We start from the raw sequence: 13,021 nt of genomic DNA on the forward strand, positions 1-13,021 counted from the left end.
CTTGCTATGTTGCCCAGGCTAGTCTTGAACTCCTGGCCTCAAGTGATCCTCCCACCTCAGCCCCCCAAAGTGCTGGGACTATAGGCGTGAGCCATCATGCCAGGCCATAAAATATAAAATGGCCATGATTTCTTAGAGATAGGAAGCCCATGTCCTCTCCTCTTAAATCTGAGCTAGCCTGGAACTCTTTTAACCAACAATGTATAATGGAAGTGATGCTATGCCAGATTCTAGGCTAGCCTGTTAAGAGGGCTACCGGTTCCTGCCCAGGTCTCCTGGAGCCCTGAGCTGCCGTGTAAGAAGTTCAATTACCCAGCTAAAGAAACTATGCAGAGAGGCTCTCAAACTACATGAAGAGGGAAAGGAGCTGAGTTGAGCCAAGCCTCCAGTCATCCTCATCAAGGCACCAGGCAAGTGAGTAAAAGACAAGTGAGACTCTCCAAACCAGATGTTTTGGCAACTAAATACTCCCAAGTGATCCCATTCTCCACATGGAACAGAATAAATAGGCCAAGCTGTGTCTGAATTCCTGGCCCACAAAACTGTGAAATCTAATAAAATGGTTATTTTAAGCCACTAAATTTTGGAATAGAAAATCAAACTCACTGTGAAAAATACATTTTACATTGCAACCCAGTACCTTGTACATATATATAACTGAAACAATGTTTCACAAAGCAATACTTACCCTTAAATACTCAATACACTGATATGTTTATTCTATTTGTTTTATAAAATGCCAGTAGTTTGACACTCAAATGGATTCATGATCTGGCTTGAGAAACACGTTAGTCTATGTAACTCACTTCACAGGTGCATACACAAATCTAAACAGAAACCTTAATAGGACCCTGGTGTCCTGATTTCTAATCCAAAGCTCCTTTCTTTATACCTTGCTAACGGCCCATAGGTATTGGAGGTCATAACCTTAAGTTTCTCACAAACTTACATACACACTTCAGAGCTCAGTGAGTGAAAGCTGAAAAGCTGCATGGAGGTCATGTAGATATCAGAACTAAGAGGAACTGAGACTTTTCCTCTTTTTTACCACCTCTTGTGTTTCTCCTCCCCTTCCCTGTTCATAGATCTATATTTCCCTCCCCCACTTCCTCTTTACTGTTCTTATCAAGCATTACGAAACTGAGGTTTTTAAATATCATCAGTTGGCCGGGCGAGGTAGCTCATACCTGTAATCCTAGCACTCTGGGAGGCCGAGGCGGGTGGATCGCTCAAAGTCAGGAGTTCGAGACCAGCCTGAGCAAGAGCGAGACAGCCCCCCCCCCATCTCTACTAAAAATAGAAAGAAATTATATGGACAACTAAAATATATATAGAAAAAATTAGCCGGGCATGGTGGCACCTGCCTGTAGTCCCAGCTACCTGGGAGGCTGAGGCAGCAGGATCGCTTAAGTCCAGGAGTTTGAGGTTGCTGTGAGCTAGGCTGATGCCATGGCACTCACTCTAGCCCAGGCAACAAAGCCAGACTCTGTCTCAAAAATAAATAAATAAATATCATCAGTTGCATTTAATGAAATGTTGTAGTCCTATTCTTAAAAATAGGCTAGGCGAACATTTTATCATTTTTCAAAAAGGTTGCTTTATTTCATTGTATGAGGTCCAAGGTTAATTGTTACTGTGGGTCATTTCTAACAAAAAAGACTTCTCATTGCTGCTATCTCACACCTGGTAGAACATTTTTATAGGATTTTAAATTATTAATAGTATTAAAAGATTAATAGCTTTTTAGAAGATTATTAGTAATTGTTCCCTGTATAAGAATACTTTTTGAAACAAAGGGCCTGTTCAACTTTTTTAACCCTACAAATGCTATTGATTGCTGTTGCTGCCTACAATTTAATTACAAAACTGCAGATAATTACTAACAATATTAAAGTAAGACAGATTCAGGTTTGAATCCTATCCCTGCCTCTTACTGTGTGATCTTGGGCACATTATATAAATTCTCTAAACCTGAGTTTCCTCATCTGCAGAAGAGTAATGGTTATGTTATATTACTATAATAATTAAAAACACTGAAATCATACATCAAGGAAAAATACAAAATCTCCAAAGTATTAAAAAATGTTCTGTTAACTGGGACATTTTAACTCTTAAACGTAGGCAAAATTGGTTTGTCCAAGGTTTTAATTAGAAAACACAATCTGCTCAAAATTTAAGTTCAATGAGTTAGTTAATCCACTTGCAAAGCATACCATTAAGTACATCCCACCAGAGAAAATTTATTCTTAGGAAAAAAGGTATGTGTGGAGAAAATTTGAAAGACACAGGTCTAAACAAGATTAAAAAACACATTGCCACAGAATGTCTTTAAACAGTGTGCTTATCTAGCACACACGATTCACTTTGACAACTTCTCAATTTATATATTCATAGTGTAACATAAACAACAAGAAGTATGAGTCAGAGGTCCTGAGTGTGAAATGAGTGCTTAATACTTAGGGGCTCTTTTTTTGTTGTTTTGTTTTGTTTGGGGTTTTTTTGTTGTTGTTTGTTGAGACAGGGTCTCACTCTGTCACCAGGCTGGAGTCCAATGGCACAATCATAGCTCACTGCACCTTCGAACTCCTGGGCTCAAGCAATCCTGCCGCCTCAGCCTCCCAAGTGCTGGGACTACAGGTGCATGTCACCATGCCCAGCTCTTTTTTTCATTTTTTTGTAGAGACAAGGTGCTATGTTGCCCTTGAACTCCCAGCCTCAAGCGATCCTCCTGCCTTAGCCTCCCAAAGTGCTGGGTTTAAGGACTCTTACTCTCTCTGGGTCTACTTCCTCAGCAAAAGACAGTTTAACCGGTGGCCTTCTTGTGAGCAGCAATAAGAAAATATAAGTGAAAGCACTTGACATTTTCTTTAAATATGTTATTCTTATCTTTCAAAAAAAGAGAAAGTCCAAAGTAAACTGATACTTCATTTCTTGTTCCAGAGCCTAGTACAATGGGAAGTTAATAAGATTTGGGATCAAATCTTAGCTCAGATACTTACTACTGAGCTATAAGTAACTGACTGTGTTACCTTACTGGTATCACTTAACCTCTCTGGACTTCAATTCCCTCAACTGTACAATGCAAATATTTGACTCTGATTTTAAGTACCTCATCAAGTATAACAATCTAAAGAGTCTAAAACATGTTCAAAGAGTTTTCAAAAATCATATAAAACTGTCAACCACCATTTCAAAGCCACATCCGGCTGATACTGAGATCCACTGATACTTCCACAGTCCAACTCCATGATTTGCAGGAAATCTCAACTGTAGGAGAAAAAATTTCCCACTCTACCTGGGAATTTGCACCCTTAGGCATCTGCTCCCACACCCTGCTTCTACCCCCATTCCCCCCAGCATTCCTAAGCAGTGTTTGGAAATACCAAAGTAGCTTCTCAAAGTGAAAGGCCAAGAGGGCCTGCTTTAACCTGTTTCATGAGAATAAAGCAGCAACATCTTGGCCAATAAGAAAACACTTAAAGACCTCTGAATCTAACTGATATCTACAGGATACTAACAAGTCTTCTCAAGAATGTGGTTTATTCAAGCTTCACACAGAACTGAGGTCAAAGGTCTCTGATGTGGTGTTTTTATTTCCACTAATGGAAAAATGTGGAGAGGAATGCTACACAAATAGGGGGAAAAGAGTGCTAAAGAAGGGATTCCTGTTTTCCAGAGGAGGCTAGGCAAAGATAAGGATCTGTGAGTGTAAATCTAGAAATTTACATATTACTCTATAGAACAGACTTAGGATATTCAAACACAGGGATGAATACACCCAAAGAAATCAAACTTACCATGTAAAAAAGAACCTACACCTCCCACAAAAAAAGACAAACATTTTCCTTTGAGTTTTTTCTTTTTTTTTTTACTAAAATACTATTTTTTAATACTAAACATTTGGTACGAAAGGCCAGGCATGGGTGGTGGCTCATGCCTATAATCCCAACACTTTGGAAGGCGGAGGTGGAAGGACCACTTGAGGTCAGGAGTTTGAGATAAGCCTGGGAAACATAGCCATATGCCCTTTCTACAAAAAAATTTTAAAAACTAGACAGGTGTAATGGTGCACTACTGTAGTCTTGGGTGCTTGGAAGGCTAAGGCAGGAGGGTCACTTGAGCCCAGAAGTTAGAAGTTACAGTAAGCTATGATTACACCACCGTCTTCCAGCCTGGGTGACAGAGCCTGTCTTAAAAAAAAAAAAAAAAAAAAAGTTGGTACTGTTGGGTAGATAGTGAGGGATTCCAGGTTTCCTAGGGACAAAAGTGGGTGCTTTGCCTTGGTGTAATTGCCCCACCCTAATCCTCTCCATACATGGGGTGAAGTTAACACCCTACCAATCTGCCAGTCAGAACTTAGCATGCCAGCTGCAAAAGAATGCACAGGACTCTAGCCCATGGGCCAAGCAGCACAGGTACCATAAAGTCTGGAAACTGACCTAAAACAACTCATATGCATAGTAAAACAGGTCACGAAACAGGTCACGCAACTCCCAACTGTCCGATCAAAGTGGTTCTATGGTGATCTCTGAACCACAAGGGAGGTCCCAATCCGGGCACTATAAAACAAGACACAGACCATAACCAGTCCCTTTTTATAGCCCCTTCCTTTGGCTCTCCCTTTCCTGCAGCAATAGGTCCAGTTACCATCTGTGGCATTTGGACTATGCTCTGTAAACCTATATCTTGCTCTATAATCCTATCTTTCTCTGCTCAATAAACTTCATTTTTGTGCTTGCCTAACTTTGGAGCATCTGGTCATTCTTTGGCCATGAGTGCGCCAAGAACCAACATTTTCACACTAAAACCTGACAGTACTACTTACTGAATTTAATATTGTAACCAAGTTTTATTGTAATATCTCAAATCTAAACAATCCAATTCCATACATTTAGATGAACAAGCACTAAGTAAAATAAACAAGACAAAGCAGAATTTTGTCAGCATACTTTAATGTGCACCAATGTGCTATCCCATGCTAAAATATAATTTAGCAGGTCATCCTGAGTGGGTGAGAACAGACATAACCAAGAGTGTAACTCTTATGTCACTTCTACAGTTTAGTGGCTTAAATCTTCAACAAAACTAGGAACCAAAAAATGAGAACTAAGGTCTCAGCTCTGCTGGAAAAAACAATTTTGAAAAACTCTATTTAAGACTTCCTCAGTCATGGCTATAAAACAAGAAAATGTTCAAATCTCTAATGTGGTTAACTTCAAAGACAACATATGTGAACTGTTTATTTGTAAAGGAGATAATTTTCTTGTATTTCAATGTGTTTACTCAACTTAGATGGTTTTTCAGACTTCAGCTCTGTTTCTGAGTGAAACACAATTTATTTTGCTATATCAGGCTTAAAGGAATTTGAGAAAACCTAAGACATCTGAATTTGATTCGTTTGCCGTATTTTGTTTTCAGGTCACCCCTCCTGGATGAATCAATACAGACAAACTTCTTAAAAAGACCATTTTGAGGTATTTTCCATTGATTACATAGTAAATTATGTTACACAGTACATTATGAAATTCAGAACAGTACTGCTGAACTTCAGTGCTCTTGGAGCCCTAATTACACTGCAAACAGCCTTACTAATTAAAGACTTGCTAAACCCAGAGAAAAGAGATTCATCTTTCTTACAGGTCACTGAGATCTTTGTAAATTCACTTACAGAAAATCCACTCCCCCACCAAATAAGTAATTCTACTACATAAGAAAAAACAAAAAGGAAAGAGAGAGAGGGAGAGAAAGAAAGAGAGAAAAGAAAGGAAGGAAGGAAGGAAGGAAGGAGAAAACACTGACTGCTGGGCCTTAATAAAACACTACTGTTTATATAAGAGAAGCATATTCATTGTGAGGGAATTTCCTGCATGGACAAAAACAAGAAATTATTATTATAGTCAAAGCTCACTATAGTCATCAAAAAGAACAGAAATGCAATCTAAGAGCACAAACCTTTACTGTCCTCCAGAATCAGACTGATTTTGCACACAAGCTCACTCACTACATGTAACAAGAAAAACAAAAGGCCAAAGAACCATGTAGTATTTTCAGGTAAGGGTTTTATCAACTCTCACAAATGGATAAGAATTTACAGCTAATACACTAATCCATTTTGCACCATGGAGTGCCACAAATATAACCTTAAAACATCTTTAAAGAGTTAAGAATTCATTAATTCAACAAAAATTTAGAGCCTGTTATATTGCAATGAAGTGAACAGTTATAAGGCACTACGAGTTATTCAACTAGTTTCCTGACCTCACCTAGCAATAGGTAAGATAAAACATGCATGTACTATACACGGCAATAATTCAAAGTATAAAGTACAAATAGCCAGAGAAGGCACTATTTCCAGGCTGGGTGAGTAGGAAAGGTCTACAGAGAAGATAGACTTTGGCTAGACCTTGAAGAATGAGGTTGGTTTTTGGGGCAAGGAAGGAGGGAAGCTGTTTAACAAATGTCTTTTTTTCTTTTTTTTCAAATAGGGTCTCACTCTGTCTCCCAAGCTGGAGTGCAGTGGTGTGATCATAGTTCACTGCAGCCTCCAACTCCCGTGCTCAGGCTATCCTCCTGCCTCAGCCTCCCATGGTGCCCAGCCTAATAAATATTTTCTATACATGCTATTGGATTTTGCTTTTGCTAAGGGAACACCACCTCTCTCTCTAAAAGGTCCTGGTGGAGTTGCTGATCAGTGTCCCCCTCAATACCCATCTACTTCCCCTGCATATGTGAACAAGGCCTACAGTCACTGGCTCCCCATATATACTAGCACCACCTACACACACACACACCTGCACATGTGTGCATGCCCACACACACTGGATTGGCAGGGGGTGAGAATGTATCCAAGGTTAACCAAAATCTCCACCTCTGATACAGCTATTGGTTCAATGGTGCTATGTAACCCAGGCAGAACCAGAGTTCTCTCAAAATTGATAAATGCATGTGGAAAAGTCTCTTCCTTTGGGTTCATGAGATTTTGGCTTAGAGTTGAGAACTGTCATCTTTCTTGTTACATTGACGGCCTGTGTGAAAAATAAATCCAATACCAGAGGACAAAAGAGGTAAGAGGCTGGGCAAGGTAGCTAGCTCACACCTATAATCCCACCACTTTGGAAGGCCAAGGCAGGTGGATTGCTTGAGCCCAGGAGTTTGTGACCAGATGGGCAACATAGGGAGAACTGTCTTTACAAAAAATTAAAAAATTAGCCAGTCCTTGTGGCACACACCTGTAGTCTCAGATACTTGGGAAGCTGAGGTGGGAGGATGGCTTGAGCGCAGGAGTTCAAGGTTACAGCGAGCTATTGTAACAGCTCTATGAACAAATTTCAATGACCCCTATGTTTTTTTATAATCCTCACCCTTAACTATCTACTAGACCTTTCAGGTTTCCCAGAAATGGTGGATTTTCTGCAAGACAAAGGAGCTGAGATTCTGAAGGGCAGACTTCCTGACCCCCTCCTCAAGATTCACCATCCCCCAAAACCTGCCCCCAAAGCACCTAGCCTCTGGTTAGTTATACCATGACCCTAAGGCACATGGCTCCTCTAAAAGCCCCAGATCTCTGGTAGCCTTGGATTTTAGGCAGTTTTTTCCCTTCTCCCAAAAAGGCATCTTTCATATTAAAAATTCCTTTCTTCCTTGCCAATCCTCATTGTCTCAATAATTGGATCTTTGCAACTGGACCTAGGCCAAAACCCCATTGTGGTTTCAACAACACTAGGATTGCACCACTGCACTCCAGCCTGGGTGAAAGAGAGGGACTCTGTCTCTTAGGGGAAAAAAAAAAAAAAAAAAAAGACGCAAGCAATGCACTCCCAAACTGAGCCATTTGTACAGACTTCCCAATTAGACAAGTCAACTGAGTCAAAATGGTTCAAGTAGGGATGCACCGAAGTCTTGCCTTAGCCTCTAAAAGGCAAGTAGACAAGTAAGTGACTACTTCAGTATAATCTCTAATAATCCCTAATTTGGTGAGCAACCAATGAATTACATAGGATACCTTCATATCTGTGATCCTGTGTTTGCAAGTAACATAGCAAAATATCAGGACTTACTAACCAAATGTGACTCATTGACAAAAAAGCGAGATCCTATTAATCCAGTAACCAAACTGATATTCCTAGAAAAGGCAAGAATTTCCACAAAATAATGGCTATACATATCTTCTAAATTCTAGTGAAAATGCTGAAATCAGCATGCAAGCAATGAAAGTCAAAATGCAAATGGAAACTCAGATGTTCTTATTTTGAAGGCTAATTACATTGCTTTCTAGATCTGAAGTTTATGAACTAATTTTTTAAAGAAACTGTATAAAGCCACAAGTACAAACAAAACATCCAAAATAATATATGTGAGGGCAACAACTCTAAATCTGCTTCAGAAAATAATTCAGAAAGTATCTTCTTCAAGTAGTATGTGAAACTTCAGTTTGTGAGCTGACTTCTGTGAAATAGGCTTTCAAATCTTCAAGTCCAGAAGTTGAAGAGAATTCTTTACTTTTATCAGTTACTATTAGAGAGGAAGAAAAGCCTAATAACTCAATGACATTAACAGTACCAGTATTATGGTGGAGCTACCCAGAAAAGATCTTTGAAATGAGTGAAATGAGCATCTTTGAGAGGCAGAGGCAAGAGGATAGCTTGAGGCAAGGAGTTCAAGACCAGCTTGAGCAACATAGTGAGACCTTGTCTCTACAAAAAATTAAAAAAGAAAAAAAAATTAGCCGGGCATGGTGGCACACGCCTGTAGTCCCAGCTACTCAGGAGGCTGAGGCAGGAGGTTCCCTTGAGCCCAGGAGTTCAAAGTTGCAGTGGGCTATGATGATGCCACTGTACTCTAGCCAGGGTGACAAAGCAAGACTCTGTCTCAAAAAAAAAAAAAAATAGTCTTCAGGTTGAAAGGGCATTCCATGTACCTAGTAAGATGAAAACAAAAATCCACACTAAAACTGTAGTGATTTTGATCCTGATTACATTAATGGATAGAGAGTCTGAAAATTTAGACACCCCAAATTTAATAGTGGTATCTCTAGGTAGAAGGATTGTGAGTTATTTTTTTAATATTTTTTTTGTATTTTCCAACTTTTCTACACTGAATTCCTTCTCGGTGTTTTACAAAATATGTAGTGCATACACTGTGTTTGTTACCTTCCTAAAAGCCATAGAATTCTGAATTCCAAAAGGAGTTCAAGAAAGGATTCAAGAAAGGGATTATGGACTTTTATTAAATATTTAAAATAGTTACCTTTTAAAAGTTTGCTATTATGTAAGAACAATAATTTGTCAGTTACTTCCTAGAATAGGAAGAAAAGGCCAATTTTGATAATGCAGATGGAAACTGAATCAAATACCTAAGTCCCAAAAGTAAGAGAAAGGGAGGTTAGTGATGCCATTGACAGATGCAGAAACCATAGGAGAAGGTACAGATTTAGGACAACAGATGAATTCACTTTGGTATATAAGACTTTGAAGTGTCAGCAAGTCACTCAGCAGGAGATATTCAGCACATAGTTAACATCAGGGTCTGAGAACCATTATAATAGATACAAAGATCACATGTGAAAGTATCCAATATGAAGCCTGGACCCCCTATACCTCTGCTTCATTCAGACCAAATCATCTGCAGTTCTCCAACAGAGGCAGCTCTCTCTCAGCTTTGCCTCCAAACAAACTTTCCTATAAAGGCAGAGACACCCTACTTCGCCTCTGGTTAACTTCCAGTCATCTTTAAGAATGCTTAGAAATCATTTTCCCAAACCCCACTTATTTCCCACCAGGAGGATGGTACCTTGGTCTTGGTCTTACCTTTCTCTCTCCCTCTCTCTCTCTCTCACTATACATACACACATACACACACACACACACACACCCAGTTTTTAGCATCATGCCTAAAATAGCAGGTACTTGAAAGACAAACCAAGGAACAGACTTGGCACGTACTCAACAAGATTTGGAAGGCACTGTATCCTCTTAGAGGTGACCGCTAAACAAATGAACTTGGATGAGACTTCCAAAGGAGAGAAAAGAAAACTAAGTGGTACTAAATATAGGTGATCATCATGGAACATCTTCATCTAGGGAGCAGTTCCCAAAAATGTTTCCTGACTTCTTTCAGCCCTAAATACCTCATCTGTAACACAGGGATCATTATTCCTACCTCATAGGTCGCTGGGAGGATTAAACGAGATAGCATATATAAAGTACCTTATGTTTGGCACTCAATTAAGTTTTCTTTCTTTTCCCCAACCCCACCTGAACACATGTTAGAGCCTTATTTATTCTTTCTTTGCAACTTTACCAACTACTATACCCTGAAAAGCAACCCAATCTAGAAAAATAATGGCTACTTGAGAAAGGGTAACTAGCCTTATGATATGCTCTCCCTAGAGCAGAGTTTCTCAACCTCAACATTAGTGACAATTTTGGCCAAAAAATCCTTTATTGAAGGGGCTGTCCTATGCACTGTAGGATGTTTAGCAGCATCCTTGAACTCTACCTATTAGGTACAGTAGCATTCCCCACCAAAAATGTCTCCAGACTTTGTGCAAATGTTCCCTTGAAGGCAAAATTTCCCCTGATTGAGAACTACTGCCCTGGAGCTAACTGAAATTCTCACAGAGCCCTAAATCCTTTCCCTGATATCTACAAATATATCTCATTAATTTATTTGTACCCACTGATTGATTCTAGACATTATTCTTAGACTTTATAAGCCATTCTCTTCAACAATTAACCAAAACTCTAGGCTATCCCCTTAACTGTCAAGCAAGTCATCATAAATTAATTCAGTCTAACTACTCAGCGTTATCACACTGCAACCCTGAAAGCCAAATATAATGAAAGTAGGAGAACAGCCAATCCCAAAAGGTCTCTGCACAAAATTAAAGAGATCTGTCCTATTACTCAAGTATCTAATCTTTTAACTTCCTGTGTACAGGTGGCACTAAGTTGATACTGTATCAAGTGAATTTTGGTTGCCTAAGGAATTTTACAAATTTGAAATAGATACTAATGACATATAAAATACATTGTATGTGTGTATTTATATACACACCTACATTAAATATACATTTCTGTGCCTGTTTCCTCATTGGTAAAATGGAGATAATTATACTATCTACCTTAGAGGTTGTTACGGAATTAAGTGATTTAAAATATGTAAGATACTAAAACAGTGCCAGGTACATACATATTTAAGTATTAAGCATTATTATTTATCATTATTTTTAAGGATGCATAAGCAGAGAAAATCTTATCTTGGGAACAGTACAGTCAAATAATAAAACTGCATGTAGATGCCCTGGGTTCATACTTCTGTTCTTTAACTAGTTGTTTCCATTTGGGCTTCAAAATCCTCAGCTGTAAAATAGGAGTTATTCTTGCCTTCCTCCAATCACAGAGCTGTGCAACAAGATAATAAATAGGAAAGCACTGTGAAAATGGATCAGCATTACATATGATCATTTTGATTACAGAAAAATCTAAGGGGTGTATGTTTAGTAGGATAGTAAGGAAAAGTTCCATCTGTCTTCCAATTTGGTGGGGGAAGCTTGGTGAAGGAGGTGCCTTTTAAGGAAATATTTTAATAAAGGGCTGAGTAGGAAAAGCACATCCCTTGAACTCCAGTAGGTTTAATCCAAAACCCCTTGCTGCTTTATTGTACACATAGTTTGAAAGCTTAAAATAAAAATATAATATCCTGAGTTGTTTTTTTAAAAAGTTTATGTTCTTGGTTTAAGGTAAGCACAACTAACCCTTTGATGGTGGTAGGACTACATTAAAGGAATGGGCAGGGATTTGGAATGGGCAGTCACCCTCCATTCAAAACAGCCAGAACACACCCCTAGGTCCTTAACTGACCTTTGCTTTTCAATTGTGAATCACTCATTCTTTCTGAGAAGAGTGATGCTGGAGGAAATGGGATTTGTCTTGTACAATGAGAAGTGTCCCAGTAGTTTCTTAAATCAGTTGGATGTCTATTTTTAGATAGCAAAATCATTGCCTTCCAACGAACATTTCAAAATCATCAAAGACTGTTCGTGCTGCACTTATTAGGATGGAATATTTTAACAAACAACTTTTTATAAGTAAAAGTTGCAACATCAATCACATGTGAAGCAGGTGTTAGGGGCAGAACTGTCTCCGCTGCTGCCAAAAAATGCAAATAAAAAAGAAGAATCAATCTCTCCTATCCATTCAGCCAAATGCTGCCCCCGCAAAGCCTCGGAGGCGGGGTCTGGGTCCCTGGTAGAGGGTCTCCAAAGGTGCAAGCTTTCAGGACGTGTACGAAAAGGTCAAGGTGCCCTTCTGCGACACTTCCCAAAATATCCTCAAGAATTCTGTCTTTGCTCCAGGGGAGAGCAAGCACAGGACCTCCTTCCCGCCATCCCCCAGGGAAGAGAAGGTGGCCGCGAAGGTGGCGGACTCTGCTCTGGTCGGGTCCTAGCGGGTCGTACCCACCCAGCCGGGACACGCTAGCACGTGGCGCCTGCTGCTAGACCGCCGGGCCGGCCGCTCTGGTTGGCCAATGGCTGCTGGAGCCGAGGCTGCACCGGAGCAGGCTGCGACTCTGCCAGACTGAGAGAGCTCCAGGCAAGGGGTCGTGGCCTCGCGGGCAGGTCCCTCAGCGGCAGGTCCTGCGTGTTGGCCCCATGTGGGTTGCGGGACACCGCCCAGCGCCGGGGCCGCGCAACCCAACTTGGGCCCTGGCTTGCTGCAGGTGCCGTCACCCTCCTCCCACGTCCGGCAGCGCTCACCTCAGCGCTTGCGGCGCCTCCACCTTCAGCTTTTTGGGCTTCGGCTCCTCCTCTGCAGCTGCCATCTTCGCGCTCCCACCCTACTTTGGCTCTACCGCCCAGGCCCGCCCCCCACTCTCTGGCCCCGCCCCCTCCTCTCAGCACCGCCTCCTTCCCTCCAAATCCCACCCCCTCCCGACCCCGCCCATTCCGTGTTCCTTCCCTGTACAACCATTGGCTCTACCCTTTGGCCCACACAGCTAGTGCCCCGCCCCTTTCCCAACC

The 13,021-nt window shown here is 40.6% G+C and overlaps 1 protein-coding gene across 1 annotated transcript in view; it reads right to left on the reverse strand.

Moving 5' to 3' along the window:
• Positions 1 to 12,916, reverse strand: part of ADK (adenosine kinase) — a 497,861-nt gene extending 484,945 nt beyond the window's left edge. The window contains exon 1 of the mRNA XM_045568944.1: positions 12,758 to 12,916. Within this exon, the coding sequence (XP_045424900.1) occupies positions 12,758 to 12,822 (65 nt within the window). The 5' untranslated portion in view covers positions 12,823 to 12,916. The remainder of the gene's footprint in view (positions 1 to 12,757) is intronic.
• Positions 12,917 to 13,021: the final 105 nt, after the last annotated feature.

This window comes from Lemur catta, chromosome 14 (assembly GCF_020740605.2).
Source record: "Lemur catta isolate mLemCat1 chromosome 14, mLemCat1.pri, whole genome shotgun sequence".
NCBI classification, from domain to species: domain Eukaryota; kingdom Metazoa; phylum Chordata; class Mammalia; order Primates; family Lemuridae; genus Lemur; species Lemur catta.